Raw genomic sequence first — 19,443 nt, forward strand, 5'->3', positions numbered from 1 at the left:
AGACAATAAATCAATTCTAAATACTATCTCAAAGGCTCATATAGTCATGTGTCATCCCGGTAGCTCCTATGTGTTGTGCTATCAGACACTCCACACGATTCTACGAGACTAGAAAACTTACAAAATAATTATCTGGATCACCTATTTCTGGGCATAAAAACCAATCAAAATAAGACTACCAAATATACTACACTTAAAAATATAAAGACATGTTACGCGAGCATTACTTCGAACGTACCGATTACTTAGAACAAACAACGTACCAACCAACATATCTACTTTTTTAAACCTTAGTCTACAAATCGAGGGATCTCAGATAAGCAAGAACAGTGATGGCATGCATTTGCCAGATCCAAGGATAGTCGATTGTTCTATCTGCAAATATTAAAGTGAATCAGATTAGGCCGCAGATTTTTGAAGCCAGAATTGGCGAGAAAATTAGAGAAAAAATATGAAATCATTTGGTATAACTCCTGGAAAGAGACTGCCTGAAAATACTAACAGAGGACATGGATACATTTGGCATAGGGACTATATGATAGAGAATATCATACAAAGTTGATCGGGCCTGTATGATTTTATCATAAGATATCAAGATTAATAGTTGGGCTTATAGCCAAATGAAACCTAAATTTTCAGTGCTGCAACTGTATAATGTTTCAATTGCAAAAAAGATCAACACAAGCATCTGTGATCTTACATCTAAATTACAGATAAGCTTAACATGGAAGAACAATGTTCCCAAATTACTTTGAAGAGATGCAGTGATATCAATAGCATTGTTATCGGGTCTACAAAGGAATCAGAAATCAGAAAATAGACATCCATCCTTCTGTGTTAGTTTTATTTGTAGAAGTCGAAATCTGTGTCTGGTTTCTTCACATTGGAGCGGTAACCTTTCTCGAAGTCCTTGGGAAGAATCACATATCGATTCTTTCGAACAGCATGCATCCCTGCTTCCTGGCAAATGGCAGCAATCTGCAAACAACCATGGAAATTGTTCAGTTTGTTCCAGATGTAAATTGGCTTAGGGAAGCTTGGTCATTGGATGTAATGAACTACTAAAGCACCAAGTAAGAATACACATGCACCATGACATGCATCCAGTTGCATCAGGAAGCAGTTTTCTACCTGACTACACCAGAGTCATGGTAAAATATATCTAATGTCAAGAAGATTTTCCTTTCTTTTTTTCTTTTCTTTATCAGTAATATGGTTAAGCCATGTTTTCCAGCTTAATAAATTCACAGAAACATTACAATAGACAAGCATGATGCATTAAACAACACATACAACCAAAAGAATATAGTCAAGTCTTACCAGAAAAACTGTTAACTCTTTAATAAGAATCTAGCAGCATTCCCTTCAAATAAAGTGCTTTTGTTTTGTCTTTGCATTATTCAACAATTTTGGGAGTTGGGGAACATTACAAGTTCGTTGTACTGCACAAACAACTCACTTGCATGCTATGCAAAGCATGTGATGCTCACTGCTCTCAAAGCTACAAGTAAATAAGTTGCGGGACTTACTGTGTTGTATATACAATAGAAATTTACTATAGTAATGTCTTTGTAAAATATTAATAATATTTATATTGTAATAACTATTGCATGGTTTCTTTATCGAATCATTCACTTTGTTTTTCAGTATAAGGTATAATTCTTTATCTTTTATATTTTGGTTTCATATGTTCTTCTACAGCTACATGTCTTGCAAAATATAGAAGAATCTTATAGAATATAACATAATCTTTTATTAATTTTAAATTTTTTTGTATTTATAATTTCCTAAGACTATTTAAATTTTAATTTAATTTTTCAGTCAATCTAATCCTGCTGATTTGATGAATTTTGCTAACCCCAATCATATTCTTGACCGATAGTGATCCATACCATGCATAAACATGCATTGTTTAGTCTATGTTCGTTCATATCATAAGCTTTCTACAAGAATGGGGTTGCAATTTCTTCTTGTTTGTTATTAGTTATTACTACCCATGTGAAGATATACTGAGAAAAAAAACATAAACTAATGCCACGTCATTGACTATTAACAGTCTGATATCATCAAAATAATGAAAGTATCATCCCATTTACGACTGCCAAGATTCTGAAGAAACTGACCTCAGCTGCACTTATTTTATCTGGCCGGGAAACATAATCTTCCAAGTCAACCTCATCACTGAGATTCATTTTTGCAGTGCATACCTGGAAAGAACAAAATGCATAAACATCATTTAGTTTGGAAAAATTATTCAAAGAAACAAATTCATATGCATGATCATGATCCTAAACAACCATGAAAGAAGAGAAGCTAGAAGATTAGCATAATTTCTTTTTATTGTTTCAAGCTTATGGTCAATTTGTTCTATCAAAGAAATCATACTTCAGTTTGTTGTTTGCTGATTTGAGCTTTCTCTATCACATAAATCAAACTTCAGTTTTCCTTTGTCATTTTACTATACTGTTATGTTATTAATTTTTATTAAATCATAATTCCAAGCATTAGTTTCTTAACTTAGATCCACAGCAGAAACTTGGTATGGGAAAAATGGCAAGCAGAATAACCATAACCATGCAAGTGCTGCTGTATAATGAAATCTTGAAAAATCAAAAGAAAAAACTAGCATTTCTTTTACTTCTTTATTGAAATTAAGAATTTCATATGGTCATAAACCAAAAAGTTATAAACCAGTCCGTGCTGCATTCCTGCATCATACAGGTATGGCACTGTATATCACAGTTTCCTGCTGAAAAAGAACTAGAAAATTGTTCGATGAGTCAAGCTGGTAACCAATGTAGAGTTAAAAGGCTAGGACTGTTAAAATCCATTTAATATTGTTCCATAATAAATCCTTGGTAATAACACTATTTTGGATGTGTAACTGCACATAGAAAAATCTAACACTTGTTAGCTCTTCAGAACTAAGAAATTTCCATGCAGAATTTGTGGGCCATGTTTCTGACATTTTTACTGAAAACAAAGATTTCTAAACTCAATCCATTTTTGGAGCTGATTGTTATTCAGCATCCAGGTCCTCCTGATGCTTTTATAAGGTAAAACATTAAAGAGAATTTCACAACTGCAGGTCTGTGATCATAGATTAAAAAAGTCTAGTTTAAGTTGTTTAACCATCAATACTAAACCTCAAATTTCATCTAAATCCAGCCAACTAGCAGATAAATCTTAAGATGCTTATCGATTAAAAAGTACAAAGAATGTCTGCACATCTTACTTGGAAAACCAGTCTCTTTTGCCGTCTGTCAGGCAAAGGGAATTCAATCTTACGATCAAGCCTACCCGGACGGAGAAGAGCAGGGTCCAGAGTGTCAGCTCGATTAGTTGCCATTATAACCTTTACATTCACTGTTTGATCAAACCCATCCATCTGCAAAAGTAAAGACAACCAGCCTTATTGCAGAAGCATGTATAGTGACATGTAAGCATATGTTTATTGGAAGAGAAATCATGGTGGCTGAAGCATAGATGTCATTTTACATGGTATAAGCACAACTACTTCTTGATTAAAGTACAATTTAGGAAAACCGTTGTTATTGCTAGTTTCCGGCCTCAAATTGGATTAAACCTTTAGTCTGAGCACATTCACAGCTAAGATTGACTGATTAAAATTCATTGAAGATTCCAATGTTCACAAAATGCCAGAGCTGGCAGATGGTTTTTGGAGCAAATCACATGGCATATGTAGCAGCAAAAATCATTGTACAGCCTAAATCTGGTTTCCTTCAGGAATAATTGTAATAAGTCCTTTGCACCATGGTTGACTAGAATGGGTAGCAGAAAACGGCCACGTGGCATTTCATAGACTAGTTACAATATGCATGCAAACCTACATGGACAATTATATTTCATATGAGAATGACAAACATTAGTTTGTAGTGTCATTAGATTAACTTATGTCTCCAACACCAGTCGCATGGTGTCATAGAAATCGTTAATTTGATTGAATTGCATATGCTCTTGTAAAGGATACATCAGGTGCAGGAGATAGTTCAGGACGACAGGAACCATCGAAACGTTGCAGAGGTAACCCACTGTTACGATAACCTCATTGTGTTTTGAGAAGTATGTATTTTTCATGATAATTTAGGTTTAATATACTGTTAGTGGCTTAACTTGAGTTGCTTAATTAATCAAAATTACAGGATTAAGAGTTGGATTATTTAATCCCAGGCAGAGAAATAAGTCTTCAAGCATACAAACAAAGAAGGATATATGTTTGTTCTAGTAAATGTTCCTCAGAAGTTCTTGGTTTACTTAATTTTCTTTTACCTGATTCAAGAGTTCCATCAGGATACGCTGAACTTCCCTGTCAGCTCCAGTTTGTGCATCAAAACGTGCAGTAGCAATAGCATCGACCTCATCAATAAATATAATTGCAGGTGCATTTTCTTTTGCAAGACGAAAAACATCCCGCACCATTCTGGGGCCCTGAAGCACAGAATATCTTAAACATGAGACTGAACATAGAAAAATGATTTTTGCAAAGCATCATGATTTTCTTCATATCTAGGATGATCAATCTTCCTTGAGTAATCAAGTATAAATGAAAGAACAAATGGTTATATATTAGAAGTCAATCTCAACGTCTTTTCTTCATAACTCGGTGACAAAAATAACTATGGCCTCTGAACAATGAAGAACAGCAAGGTAATAACCAAATGCATGATATAAATTAGAGATTACTAACTTCATAAGCATTGTGATAAAACAAAAATCTAAGATACAATAAAAGTAAATTGTTATCCTAAGAAACGGTGTTAAAAAAATTATGTCTACATGAATGTCTTTGCATAAATTAAATTGACATACAAAAAAGAAATGTTATGGTGCAATGCATGTGATTCAAAAAGATAGTCCTGAAAAACAGTACCTCACCCAAATACTTCTGAACAAATTCAGACCCAACAACTCTTATAAAAGCAGCAGTTGTATGATGAGCCACAGCCTTCGCTAGCATGGTTTTACCCGTACCAGGAGGACCATAGAGAAGAACCCCTCTTGGTGGATCTATACCAATTTGTTTGTACAGCTCATGATGTGTCAAAGGTAATTCAACAGCTTCACGAATTTCCTGCTTTTGAATATCACAACCCCCAATATCCTGGTTACACAAAAGAAAGAAAAGTAAGAAAGCATATCAATCTCAACTTTATACTCAACCCAAACTGACGTCAAATGTTGAAAAAGGAAAGATAATTTGAACACATAATGGTTACTAACTTGTGGAAATAGAAAATTGTTTCTATTAGGCTATGAAATATGGGGTCTACCAATAGGTATTTTTCTTTTTGTTAAATCAAAAAGAAGTACCAAACTAGAAAAAAGGTAACTATCAACATATCACCATATTATGTGCCCAGAGAAAGGACCACAATAACTGCTATAATTTTCTGTGGGTTTCCATAAAAGTAATGCCCCTCAGTTTCTTAGTGTTATCTCCTCTTTCCGCGATGACCTCTCCGCCTCCATCCTCTTCCCCTGTGCTCTCCCCCTTTCCGCCTTCCCATACTCCGCCAAAGCCTCCAGATCCTAATTGCCATGATTCCTTTGCTCTTCGGAAAGCATCATAGGCTTCTATACTTGCTTCAAAACCATTCTTCTCGATGGACAACTCGGGATCTCTGCTACATCATTCTCCAATTAAACGCATCAAAACTTCATCACAAGACTTTGTGTCATTTGATGAAGATGAGTTACAATCTTGGAGAAAATTTTAGAGTTCCTACTTGATTGGTAAGTTCCTTCGTCGTCCCCCTCCTATACCGGTTTTGTACAATATTCTTCCTAAGATTTGGTCTCAATCAAAGTCCTTTTCAGTCTTATGGAAGCAGGTTTTTTCTTGTTTCGTTTTCATTCAGAGTCAAATGCCCTAAAAATTCTCATGGATGGTCCATGGAACATCAGAGGAGATGTTCTTCAATTAACTCCTTGGTAGCCTAATTTCTAGCTGATGACGGCTAGAATAGGCACCGCCCCTATATGGATCCGTCTCCCAGGACTCCCAATGGAATATTGGAATGAGGAATGCCTCTTTAATCTTGCCCCCCTCCTTGGTCGTCCCCTCAAAATAGATCATTCATCTCTCAAGTTTGAGAGATGCCGATATGTTAGAGTTTGTGTAGAAATCAATATTACTCTTCCCCATAAACAAGGCATCTGGATAGGTGAATCTAAATCTGATATTTTTCAAGTGATTGCATATGAAAATTTACCACCGCATTGCTATCATTGTGGAAGACTTGGTCACAAAACAAATCAACGTCCTCATACTTCCGGTGATCCTTCAATTACTACTACTTCCTTGGATGGAGCTCAGCCCCCTATTGAGTCTCAACCAGGTTCAGTAGTTGATAAGGATTGGAAGGATCTAAACTTTAGTCCTTAAGAGTCCAGCATCGTCCATCTTGTCCAAAAACTCTAATGAGAGTATCGGTGCCGGAGATGAGGGCAAAATCATTTGAAGACTCAAAATGCTAAACACATGAAGGAGTCAACGACGATTACCTGCACAAACATCTCCCCGATATCGAAATCTGCATCGCTTCAAACCATGCGTCCTGCTGCTAATGCCACATCTCTCACTATTTCTGTGATGGTTTCCAACTCGAGCACACCTCTGGCTCCAAAAAAAAGTGCCACTTTGCATCCCTTTATGGATGCCAACTGCCCCACTAATGGATTTCAATTCCCAATGTATCTCTTGAAGCAGATATGGCATTGATGAGTCACGTGGACTCATTTGTACCTAATGTGTCAAATAACACTGTTTCAGATTCGGGTATGGAAACTAATAAGACCATCCATTTCCGTCAAAGAATCCGAACACTTAATCGACCCGTATCATTCTTCACGTCTTATCACTTCTTCAGTTTACATTGGTATGCAAGTTGATGAGATGCATAATACCCTTGACCCCAATCCTCTAGCTATTGTTCATGTTTCTACAGAACTCACCATTGGGGACCCTAGAACCCTAGAGACCAAGAGGATGTCCGACAAGGTTCTCTTTGCTATCCAGGATCAAGGTTCCTCCAGTGAGCTCTCCAGTCATCCGGCCAACAAATCTGATGCTTCTAAATCTTCTCTTCATAATCTTCAACGAGATGTCTCGGGTCCTAAGTTACGTTCTAAAATATCTACACATACTGGATTAAGAGCTATCAATGGCATCATCAAGGGTAAGAAGAAACTAAAAATATCGTACTCTGTTTCTGAGATTGATCTTTTATCTTCTATTGCTGCCAATACGGGGTCAATATCAACTTTATCTTCCTCTCCTAAATGATTCTATTTAGTTGGAATTATCGTGGCATAAGGAGAAAACCCATACAGGAATTCCTCTCTTATGCTTGTAGAACACAAAAACCTGCTCTATTACTGCAGGAAACTCATGATGATGCTGAACAATCTACAAGAGCTATCAAGTGTTAATGGAATCAGTTAAAAGGGGATTTTCAACCAGCTGAAGGTGCCTCTGGTGGATCATACTTGCTTGGTCAGTTAGTATTGCACATGTCTAGGTGATATCTAAACACTCCCAATTTATTCATGCAATAGTTCAATTACATAAATGATAAACCCTGGCTTTTGACTGGTATTTACGCTAGTACTTCTATTTTTTTATTGTAATAAGCTTTGGGATCATTTAACTGCTTTAAATTTCTCTGATATACCTTGGTGCATTATGGGAGACCATTGTATTCTGAATTCTTATGATAAATTGGGTGTAGGCATTTTTATACTAATACCTCAACTCATGCTTTTCAGGATTTTGTGAAACACTATAATCTTACTGATTCAGGTTTTTCGGTTCAAAATATACGTGGTGTAATAAGAAAAATGGTCCTGCTAGAATATCCATTAGATTAGATAGGGTCTTTGGTAATAAATTATGGATCAGTTCTTATGACAATTCTTCTGTTTATCATCTTCATCGGCTTTGCTCGGATCACCCTCCTCTCAAAGTCCAACTTATGAGTCATAACTTTAATAGAACTAAAATTTTCAGATTTCAAAATTTTTAGACTCATTACCTTGAAACCTAAGTTACTTTCTTTTGTTTGGAATAACTCTACTACTAATAGTGAACCTCTTACTGGTTCTCACTCTAATTTGTATAAAGCTCATAGAGTTTTCTCTAACTGGAATAGAAACAATTTAGGTATGCTAGAGACTAAGTTAAATGATGTTCAAAGTAAAATTATTGATCTTGAATCACAACTTGACAATAACAATCATTCTAATTCTATTCTCTTACGTCTGTCTTCCCTTTATAATCTTCAAATGGCCTTAATTAAATAATTAATTCTTAAATGGTGGGTTAAAGCAAAATGTAGTTGGATTAATGTTAATGACACAAATGTCAAATAATTTCATAATTTGGTTGTTCAGTATAAATGTAGAAACTACATAAGGGGTATCTATGATAACAATAATAATCATGTTCAAGATACTAAACATATTTTAAATCTTTTTAGTCGGCATTCTTTTGAACTTTGGAATTACTCAATTAGTAGACCCCCTTCTCATCTTACTTGGCCTACTACTACTACTATTTCTAATTGTGATAAAGATCCATAGATCACTCCTTTTACCATTGAGGAAATCCACAATGTTGTTATCTCGATTAAAGCTCTAGACCTGATGATTTTACTAGAGAATTTTATAAATCTTATTAGAATATTCTTTCCCTTTATTTCCTTAAGATTTTTCAGTCTTTTTATAAGCATGCTTACATTCCCCCCTCCTAGGCTATGACCCATTTAACTTTCATTCCTAAGAATAAGAATCCTACTCTAATAAATCATTTTCGACCAATTGCTTTATCTAATATAAATTATATAATTCTGGCCAAGATTCTAGCTAACTGATTAAAGCCTTTCCTTAATACTCTTATTAAGGGTTAACAATCTGCTTTTATTCCTGGGCGTAGTATTCATGATAATATACTTGTTGCTTACGAGGCTACTCATTCTATGTATTCTTCTAGGCGTAAAAATCCTATTGTTATGAATAAGGTAGATCTAGAAAAAGCTTTTGATACACTTTCTTGGGAAGCTATTTTGAAAACCCTTTCTATATAATAAAAAATTATATTTGAAACCTTCGACTTACACTTATTTCTAGCACTAGACATGGGTCCACCGTCAAGAATATGTAAATCTGTGTCAAATCCATCCACTCCCTCAATATTCTTCCTAAGCACCTACTTGTTGTGTCACCTTGACCAAAGTTCAGGCAGGCCCCAACATTTTTATCCATGATCAAATTGTATCATAAGGCCTCCACTGAGTTTTTGCCAAAATATTGAATTATGCTGACAAAAATAGCTAGTACATTGCATCATAGGCTTGCCAAAACAACTCTGGGTTCACACATACTATGTCAAACTGTGCTGGATGGCATGTACGCATCGCACATTATTGGCATGAAATATGCAAAAAAATTAACATCTTGGTGAACTGGGGGCAGAAAACAGGGTACAACTAACAGATTTGCTATACACATTGTTTTACCAAAATATAATTTTCAGTTTAATGCCTCAAATACCAGTATCTACTTTTCAATTACATTCTGAAACCTCTGAGGTCCTTTATGATGCCAAGTACTTATTACTTTAGTACCACTAGTATCACTTTGTTCCTATCTAAAATGACTGAATGATATTTTATTTGGACTAAAAACTTTTGCCAGTTTACCCATTTAAAAGAGTTCCCAATAATAACCTAAAGGTAGTCATTTCCTCACAACTTATGCCATCATAAGTGTTTAGACATCTGCAGCAATCTTAAACACATGATTATTTTCTATCTGAAAATTATGTTTTTGCTCTTATTTGAACAATGGTAGTATATTTGAACGATTTTTTAATTGCATAATCTAAAATTCTGATTTTACAACAATTTTTTTGGATAAAATAAGAATCCACGAGATGAAAAAACATAATATCTTCTACACTAATTATGATCGCAAGTTTCATCCAAGTTTCTTCCCAAACCCTAAATATTAATCTCAAAACAGAGATAGGCGCACAAATGATAATTAATAGCCAGAACTCTAGGGTTTCACGACTCACAGTGTAGGTGACATCGGGTTTCTCTGACTGGCTAAGGAGAGAGATGCTTGAATCGGCCTCAGGGGGCAGCACATCGACGAGCGCATTGGAGTGACGATGAAGTGCGACAGAGGATGAGGGCTTGAGGAGCTCCCGATTAATGGTGCTCAGGATCCGGACATAGTAATTCGATCCGGTGGTGGATCCGACGATGCCGTTGTTCTGATCGACCATCTCCATGAACTGGCCGATGACGAGGGGGACGGACTGGATCCGCTTGACCTCCTCCTGGGCGCGGAGGTGCTCGCGCTTGAGGTTCTTGAGCTCATCCTTGACGTACTCCTCCTGGATGTCGATGAACTCGAGCTGGCGCTGGAGGGACTTGAGGCGGCCGTAGAGGTCATCGTCTTCGTCGACGACGGCAGGCGGGAGGAGGGCGTCGTGGCGCACGGCCGGGAAGCTCGGCGGGGCGTCGGAGGCGTAGGGCTTCGCGGGCATGGCGGACGCCGCCATGAGTTCGATCGAGCACTCAAGAGGGTTTCCTTCGATCCGAGCGAGACGAGACCCGAATCCTTTTAACGATGCTCGCACGTGCGACGCATGCGGGAAGAGTTAGAGTTCTGATGGATGGTTGTGATTACATCATCGGTGCATCTGCAAAGTATCACATTTTTGGGCAGCAAGACAAATAATCTTAAATAGCAAGGAGCAAATTGCAAAGTTGCAGAATTTGTGAGATGCAATAGTGAGTGGCATGCAAACTTTCACTTGTGAGATTCACTATCAATCCTATAAATAACCTTTTCATTTTCAAATCGTCTTTATTATAACACCACATTAGAATTGCTTTGTTCGTTAAATTATATTATTGTTCCATAAATAATCAATTCATGTCATGGTCATTTAGAAGTTTGGAAGGGGCATTTAAAAGATAGCAAAATAATATTTTCTATATAAACGCTTACTATTCACAGTTGCTTTTCCTATTGATAATCCTTTGTTATTGATAATCTTTTAAAAATAATACAAATTTTATTCTACTATTTACGATCTCTAAGGAAGAAAAAGAGGAGGAAGAAGATGAAGAAAAGGAAGAAGAAGAAGAGGGTATGCATTTGCAAAGAGATGATTTTAAAATATTAAAAAAATAAAAATAAGATTGTAAATAGTAAAATGAGAGTTGTAAATAATAATATCCTATGTATCATGCTACTCCTTAATGGTTCAGTGATGATAATTAACTTCACATATGCGATAGGTTAATAACCTTTTGAATGATGACTAGAAAAGATAATTTAATTATTAATTTTCTGAGTTTACAGTAAATTTTTAATATTTTTCTTATAGATTTTCTATATAGTTTATAATAAAGCAATTGTATCATTTTATGTATACTGTAAGTATGTAGGTATGTGTTTTACATACACACATTCTAATATTGGAAGTTAAATGAAGAAAAATCAAATTTAACTGAGTATAATGGCCCTCTCTAACTAGTCTTCACCTAAATTAGTTATATTAAAAAAAATAACCGAGATCCAAAACTTATATTGATATTTAAGGAAAAGTTCATACTGTCATTATAGAGGTAGTACAAAAATCATGAGATATTAGATATAGCTCCTCCATCCAAAATTTTTTTTGGTTCCGATATATAACTTTCCAACTCATCAAGTAGAGTTCTTGATGATGTACTACTAAAAGTATTGTCAAAATTAACTTATTGAATAATTTTGTAAATAATGTATTGTTGAATTAAATTCTATTATCCTTGACAAAGTTTTATTGAATGAATGTTTAGTGATAGCATTTATTTGATTTTGTAAACAATCAATTTTTACTAAGAGATACTCTCTTTGCAGGATAGTTGAGGGAGTGATCCATAAATATCTATTTCTTATTGTATGAAATAATATAAGGATGAGTCTTGCAATATTGTTTTCTTACTAACTGGGAGTTCAAAGTTCTGAGTGTCAAAAATGATCTCTCTCTATATGCTGACCCTTCTAAATCTCATATTGGTGCACCAAATTTGCTCTTTATTAGAGGAAATACCATTCACAATAAGTAGAGATCAGATATACAATATATTAGTGTAACATATTATACCAAAACTCTCATTTATCACACAATCAAACATATGGTATCTTTATACAAAATTGATCAATAATAATCTTCCTAAAGTATTTTAAAGGATGGCGATTTTAAGGCTCTCAACTCCATCATATTTAAAATTCTAAAATTCTCTTCCTAAGCCATTTCAACCATAAGCTGAAGCTGACACTACATCACTAAAGTAATCTACTTATTGTTCTCTCTCTCTCTCTCACTCTCTCTCTCTCTCTCTCTCATATCTATGTTTGTCTTTTAGATTCAATCAGTTTATGGTTCTTTCAGCTTTCAGTAAAACAAACGTATGGTACAGCACTTGATAGATTTGGTAACCAAAGTTGGGAAAGAGAGAACACATTTTGATCATTAGTCTGATGAGTTCTTGGGATCAAGTGGTTGGTCTAAACAACCATGGTGTTCAAAATGCCATAAGCTTCTTGTGGACGTGATGATGTTGCCCTCCTTGGTGTGTTGATGCAAATGTGGATAGTATTTAACCACACTCTTGTTCAGTTCAAGTAGGTGATTTCTAGGTAAAATGACACTCTTTAGTGCAAGTGGTCCTTTGAGGTCATCCATGGAATGAAGATAGATGGTTAGGGAGAACACTGAGCATGCAAACAATCCTCAAAAGAACCTGCAGTTATGTGTCGTCTACAAATCAAGGAGTTTCGTTCGTGTCTTTCTCAATATGAGCGAGAGAAGACGATGTCATCTTGCTCACATGCTTGGGTCCTCAGATCAAAGCTTTGAGGTTTGATCACAACCTATCTCAACTCAGAGGGTATCGCGTTGTGGCACGAAACTAATGAGATTAGGCTAAAGAAGAGAGAGTGCTTCCCCCTCAAATTTGTCCTCTTCTTTGGGAGAGGTTCCTCCTTGGAAGGAATAGAAGGGGACCTTAGGCCCTCTTTCATGGTTTTTCGGGTCATTCTAGTTTGGAGGAGAAATCTTTCGTCGAGGATGGAGGAGAAGGTCAACGGAAATAAACAAACCACCTTAGGGATGAAGGTGAGAGAAAGACTGCCATCAGGTAATACAACAACAGGAGATGTCTCCTCATAATGCTCCGTATGAACGAGGCACCGGACCCGACGTAGAAAAGTGATGAGTAAGTAATCTTTTTCTAGTGCTTGAAAGGGCTGCTATGATTTGGGACTCACGTTGATGTCCCATCCTATCCCGAGGAACCACGACGACATAGTGATGGCGACGTGAGTAAGTGGGACATACGTCAGCACGTGGCTCGTGTTGAACGTTCTTCCCTCATCAATGACTATTTTATTATTCAACACTATATTTGTTTTAATCAAACATTAAATGGCATTTTAATATATATCTACTTTTATTTAGCAAAAAATAATAATAATAAGGGGTTAGGATGCGCTCCATGATAGATGTGGACCCCAACACAGACATAAAGGATTCAAATATGAGAAAAGAAAGAGAAAAGTGGCGCCACCCGAGTCACTCTTTTGTGTCTCCTCTCTCTCTCTCTCTCTCTCTCTCTCTCTCTCATTGAGTTACTTGTGGCTTTATGCACGCCAACTGTAGGCGAGAAAGCTCATGTTTCTTCTCCGCTGGGGGCGGGAAAGGCAGAGGTCGACACTGCCCAAACTGGATGCTGCGGCAACGTCGTCTGGTGCCCAGTCGTGTTGCATAAAGAAAAAGCTAAGTCCTGGTCCCGAAAGAGACACACACAAACGCACGAGAGCTTTGGGACTGCTTTCGTGGAGCACTTCATGTCGAGGACCAGTTGATATGTTTGGAAGAAGACAAAGCATTGCTTTAACCATTGGTGACGGTAGGGTTCACTCTCTACAATAAACAAGACATATGGACTGTCTGTGAACAGCGTTGAATGAAAACGATTCAATCACTACAGCACTGATGCACTGAAATGGTATTTTAATTTGTATTGTTTGATATAATTAATTATCTCTATTGCATAAATAAATGATAATTATCTCATGTTCAAATTCACGAGTGAGCGACATACATCATCGAATTGAATGTAATAAAAATATTTTTTATTTTTTAAAAAATAATGAATTATATGTGCATCGATATCGGTCTATTAATATCAATTAGCACGCTGTAACCCATACTTGTCTCTTTATTTTCTTTTAGTTTTTGGCATTTAGTCGACCCAATAAATATCAATTCACTTGTTGTCATAAAGCCATCCAAGTGTTTTCTTGTAAGTAATATATATGGGGCGTGAAGTACTAGTATCAGCCATATTTTGTTTTGTTGCAAGTGTTTTTACTTTTTGTTTTTTTCTTGTAAAACTCGAGCTTTACTAGCTATGCGGCACCATGCAAAGGAAAGAATATCCAAGACAATCTCGTTCTCATGTGTTTGCATTCTCATGTGTATGTGACTATTTAGTCCATTTGTTAGAGCATTTTATATCTAATAAAAGTTAGTTCCTTTGTAATGTTTGCGATCCTAATTATCTTATGTTTTTATGCATGACAATAACATATTACTCATGTGTTCGTCTTTCTAGTATTTTCTTCTTCGTGTTGGTCCTTTATAGACTAAACGAGGCCTACGTAATCCCAATTAAGTACATGATAATGTACAAATTTGATTTTAAATTTATAAGAATTACTTTAACAAAATTAAGTTTTTTTGCTATCATCTCTTCATAAAATTTGATGAAATAGTGATACTTGATCAGATCAATAAATATCGACCGGCATATGTATATTTATGAAAAGATATGATCGACATTCTTTCTTTTTTCACCCTTTGATAAATATTGATAATATAGATTAGGACATACCCTGATTAAAAATTTGTGAACATTATAAAAAAAAAAAAAACGGTTTGTCATTTTCATCCGTCGACAAAATCGTCTCTTTCTCTTTTTTCTTTTTTTTCACTGTTTGGTACTTGATCAGATGGATAAACATCAATCAGCATGAACTAGTATAATTATAAATTTGCAAAAATTATTTAAAAAAAACAAAATTGTCCTTTTTCATACATGCATAAAGAAAGTTTGATGGAATTCTTGATAAGGGTGGACACTCACTCATATCTTTCTTTCTTTTCTTCCCTATGTGGTGCTACTACTTGATCAGATGGATAAATATCAATCAAAATGTAACATTCTAATTTTAAATTTATGAACTTTACTCAATAAATAAGTTTGTCCTTTTTATATTCACCTGTCCATGAAAATTGATAGGAATCTCAATGGGGGTGGACACTCTCCTCTTTCTTTCGTTTCTTCACTGTTTGGTACTTGATCATCCACGTCCACCCGTCTAATTATAAACTTATGAATGTGACTGAAAATTAAGTTTGTCTTGTTCATCTGTTCGTATAATTTGATGGAATCTTATGGGGGTGGAGAGACCGTCTCTTTCTTACCTTTTTCTTCTTTTTCTTGTCACCCTTCTTCTTTTCTTTCCTTCTTCCTTTATTATACTTTCTCGCAGCCTCTCTACTTTGCCTTAAACAGTACCAACAGATGACATCTTCCACATTTAAAGATTGTTAATAGTATGGATTGTCGACGACAATAGCTTCCGCAAAAGACCATGGACAGTTCACAGCAATCTAAGCAGGAATTGATGTAAAGCTTGTAATCCTGGACCTGTCAATGCATAAAGGACTATTATGTCATCTTCTTTGACAATTTATGTCACGCCAATGGACCAAAGAAAAAGGAGGAAAAAAGGACAACTTTATAAATAATACAACTGGGGAGATATATATATATATATTATATCCTTTAAAATATTCAGACCTAGCATACATATATTGATACAGAAATATTGGACACCCTAAAAAGACTTGACAAGTAGATGTTGGTGATCAAAATGATAAATATTCGATTTGAAGAATATTTTCCTAACTAAGCTATTCTCTCTTTACTCTCTTTGTTGTATCATTTAATATCAAAGTTAGATTAACTTAGGTGTTAGAGAGTTCTTGTGGAGCAGTGATATTCTTCGAAAATGAGAGCCTTTCATGTCCATGTTCACATCACAACATTGTCTTCGATCATAGTGCATTTAGTAGATAAACAGTAATAAAAGACTATTATTTACTGTAGAATAATTGATTGGCATGTGTTGTGAAAGAAAACCTTCGATTGGGACTAACAATAGCCATATGGACAATTAGGAACTTAGATGCATAAAAAATATAAGGCGTCAATATGATCCAAACATGAAAATGATTTGTGACTTCATCTACTAAATGGAGAGAGAGAGAGAGAGAGAGAGAGAGAGAGAGAGAGAGAGAGATTTAATAAAATTTTATAGAACATTGGTATGATGAAGATACTAGATTTGGTAATCATAATAGTTTAATACTTCATTCGATGAATTAAAGTTTTGAAATCTCAGCTAATAAATTTTATACCTAATATATTACTATAACAGTGATGTCTCAAATCTTCATAATAAAAATTGAGGATCCAAAATATCATTTAATAAATTTGACTTACTAACAATTGAGGATTTGAAACCCATTAGATATATTTTATGTTTAATATATTGGTAACAGGATAGTGTATCATACACAATTATTAAAAGTTGAGAGTTTGAAATCTCGAGTTTTAGTTTTACGTATATTAGATTTACTTACTAAAGATTAAGTGTCTAAAATATCATCTGATATATTTTATAATCAAAATATATTACTTATGGTGATACACTAAATTTAAGATTTAAATTATTATTCAATAAATTATGTCATTTAGCTTGATTTATAAAACCTTGACTATTGATAATAAAGTTCCAAGATCGAATCTCATATCCATCATTTATCGTTTATGATTTTTTGATAAAATAAATAAATAAAAATTTAAGTACAATCAAATATTGTGCTCCATGAGAGTGAAGAGATCCGGACGACAATCTCACGTTGCATGAGCTAATATATTCATACGTATATATGAAATCAGCAACGTGCGTCACGTTGACCACGTATCCGCTTTTGTCTTGTTGCATGGCCCCTTTCCACGTTCCTTCCCTTATCCCTTTACCTCTCTATTTCTTCCATCACATTCCCCTTTGCCCACAGCACATCTCTCACTCTCTCTCTCTCTCTCTCCCTCTCTCTCTCTCTCCATGCTGAAATCGCCCTAAGAGGAAGAAGGAAATCAGCTTAACGTATAGAGGAGAAGAAAGAATGAACTGGCATGAGCAAGGAAACATGAAGGCGGCCATGGAAGAGCTGATAAGGGGGCAGGAGCAGGTAACTCGCCTGCAATCCATGCTGAAAGACATGCTGCCACCGGAGTACCCATCCGGCCCGGCCGCCGACTTGCTCATCGAGGTCTTGAGCTCCTTCTCCAAGGCACTGTCTCTACTGGACCTGGGAAGTTCAGCTGAGGCAAACCCCCCTTCTTCTAATGGTGGCGTGAGGAGGAAGATGCAGTCTCCTCGGAGAGTTAGTTGCAGAGGAAGGTATACATCCTCATCAACTATAATAAATAAGGCTTCACATGCTTGTCGTTGGCTTGAAGGGAATACAATGATTGTGGTTTTCAAGTGTTCTTCTTGTGCCAATTTTGATGTCGATGTCATGCATAGTAAAATGATTCTCCTACCTAACTCAATATTTTCAAAGCTGACAAAAAGAAGAAAAATAAGCTTTTTGATCTAACAGCTAAAATATATATAGTTTATATTAACTAGGAGAGATTATAAGATTGTCTTGAATTAAATAGGAGGTTACATATATATGATGATGATTCCTAGACTAGTTATTGGCATTTGGAATTCTTTCTTCTCGCTTGTTAGGGTTAATAAGATGCTTGTGTTTGGCTTGCAGACAACATCCATATACATGTAGAACGACATTCTTGAAGACCATTGAGGATGGCTTTACATGGAGAAAGTATGGACAGAAGAATATATATGGTGCCAAGCATCCAAGGTCTTTAATCTCTTTCCCTTTCTTTCATCTTCCAGTTTGTCCTGCTAAAGAACACAGATAGAGAGATAGGAATATTATCTTGGTTTTCAATTTTACACCTCGAAGATTGTTTTGATCTTATGATGATTCTTCGTCTTTCTAATGATTTTTTTTTCCTCTGATTATTTTATATCGTTGGTGTCAGAATATTTTTCCCATTCTTCATGACCTTCTGCATGTAGTGGAGTCGAAATTCGATTATATCTTAGAAGACTTTCCTTAAGGAATGTCTAAATTCATTTAAAAACTTCTATTTAATATTCATTATAATTATTAGTTATTTATATTTTAATCGGTGTTATATTTATAATATTTTTATTAATATTTTCACAGATAAAGAGTTAGAATTATAATATGGTAATTCAATTTTAGACATTGGAGAGTTTAAAAGAACAACTTATCCACCACCAATTGATAAATCATTCCATTAGGTTACTACAAATCCTCCGACCCATGCAAATCGCTTTAGGCTTGACATGTGAAATCTGATGCAAGCCCAAATGAAGAACAATGTTACATAAGTAGACCCATGCAAGTCGATTTAGGCTTGTTTACATGCGAAACACAGTACAAATCCAAATGAAGAATGAATATTACATAAATATATATTTTTTTATTTTAAATTCAAATCTATGACAAAACGCAATATTCAAATTTAATATCATGATAAATGTTTTAAAGCTTTAACACCAACATCGATTATCAAGTGATGAAGCTGAGTGAGGAGACAACTGCTCAGTACTTGACGAACACTTGCATCCGATGGTTTCATGCAGAAGCTACTACAGATGCATCCACAAGCATGGCCAAGGCTGCCAGGCCACAAGGCAAGTGCAGCGGACCGAGCAGGACGACTCCACCTTCGCCATCACCTACATGGGAGATCACACATGCACCGACGCCACCACGCCGCGCGATCAACCCACACATCACGACATCACTTCCGGATCGAACACCGCCGCCGCCAACGATCGCCGGCCGACTCCTCCCTCGTCCGCCCTTGGGAATCCGAAGCAGGAGTGCGAGGAGGAAGTGATAAGCAACCACTCACCGAGCACTCCTTCCTCCTCGCAGCTTCTCAAGCTACCGGCGCTGTCAGCGTTTCAAGGCTCGTCTCCTCCAATGGCGCAGCTCATGGAAGCTGTTTCGGAGCAGTACTGTAGCTTGGAGATGGAGTTCGATCCTTCCGAATTCAAGCTGGAAGACATGTTTGAACTGAGCCATGATGAGTACAACTGTTAGGGAGAAGAGTAGCAGAATTCTTGTATCTTATCAGATTTCGACCATGCTTATGTACAGTGAATCTTTGTATT

The 19,443-nt window shown here is 35.9% G+C and overlaps 2 protein-coding genes across 2 annotated transcripts; one reads left to right on the forward strand and one right to left on the reverse strand.

The window, feature by feature from the left end:
* Positions 1-621: 621 nt before the first annotated feature.
* LOC103971068 (26S proteasome regulatory subunit 6B homolog) lies at positions 622-10,629 on the reverse strand. Its single transcript, XM_009385010.3, has 6 exons — positions 10,097-10,629; positions 4,892-5,122; positions 4,291-4,449; positions 3,236-3,388; positions 2,124-2,207; positions 622-978 (listed from the first exon to the last, which is right to left on the reverse strand). The coding sequence occupies exons 1-6, from the start codon at positions 10,586-10,588 to the stop codon at positions 844-846; spliced, it is 1,254 nt and encodes a 417-aa protein (XP_009383285.2). The 5' UTR covers positions 10,589-10,629; the 3' UTR covers positions 622-843.
* Positions 10,630-17,237: 6,608 nt separating this feature from the next.
* LOC103971069 (transcription factor WRKY45-1-like) lies at positions 17,238-19,443 on the forward strand. Its single transcript, XM_009385012.3, has 3 exons — positions 17,238-17,619; positions 17,987-18,091; positions 18,907-19,443. Exons 1-3 carry the CDS (start codon positions 17,342-17,344, stop codon positions 19,370-19,372), a joined length of 849 nt encoding a protein of 282 aa, XP_009383287.2. The 5' UTR covers positions 17,238-17,341; the 3' UTR covers positions 19,373-19,443.

Source organism: Musa acuminata, chromosome BXJ3-6 (genome assembly GCF_036884655.1).
Source record: "Musa acuminata AAA Group cultivar baxijiao chromosome BXJ3-6, Cavendish_Baxijiao_AAA, whole genome shotgun sequence".
Classification (NCBI taxonomy): Eukaryota; Viridiplantae; Streptophyta; class Magnoliopsida; order Zingiberales; family Musaceae; genus Musa; species Musa acuminata.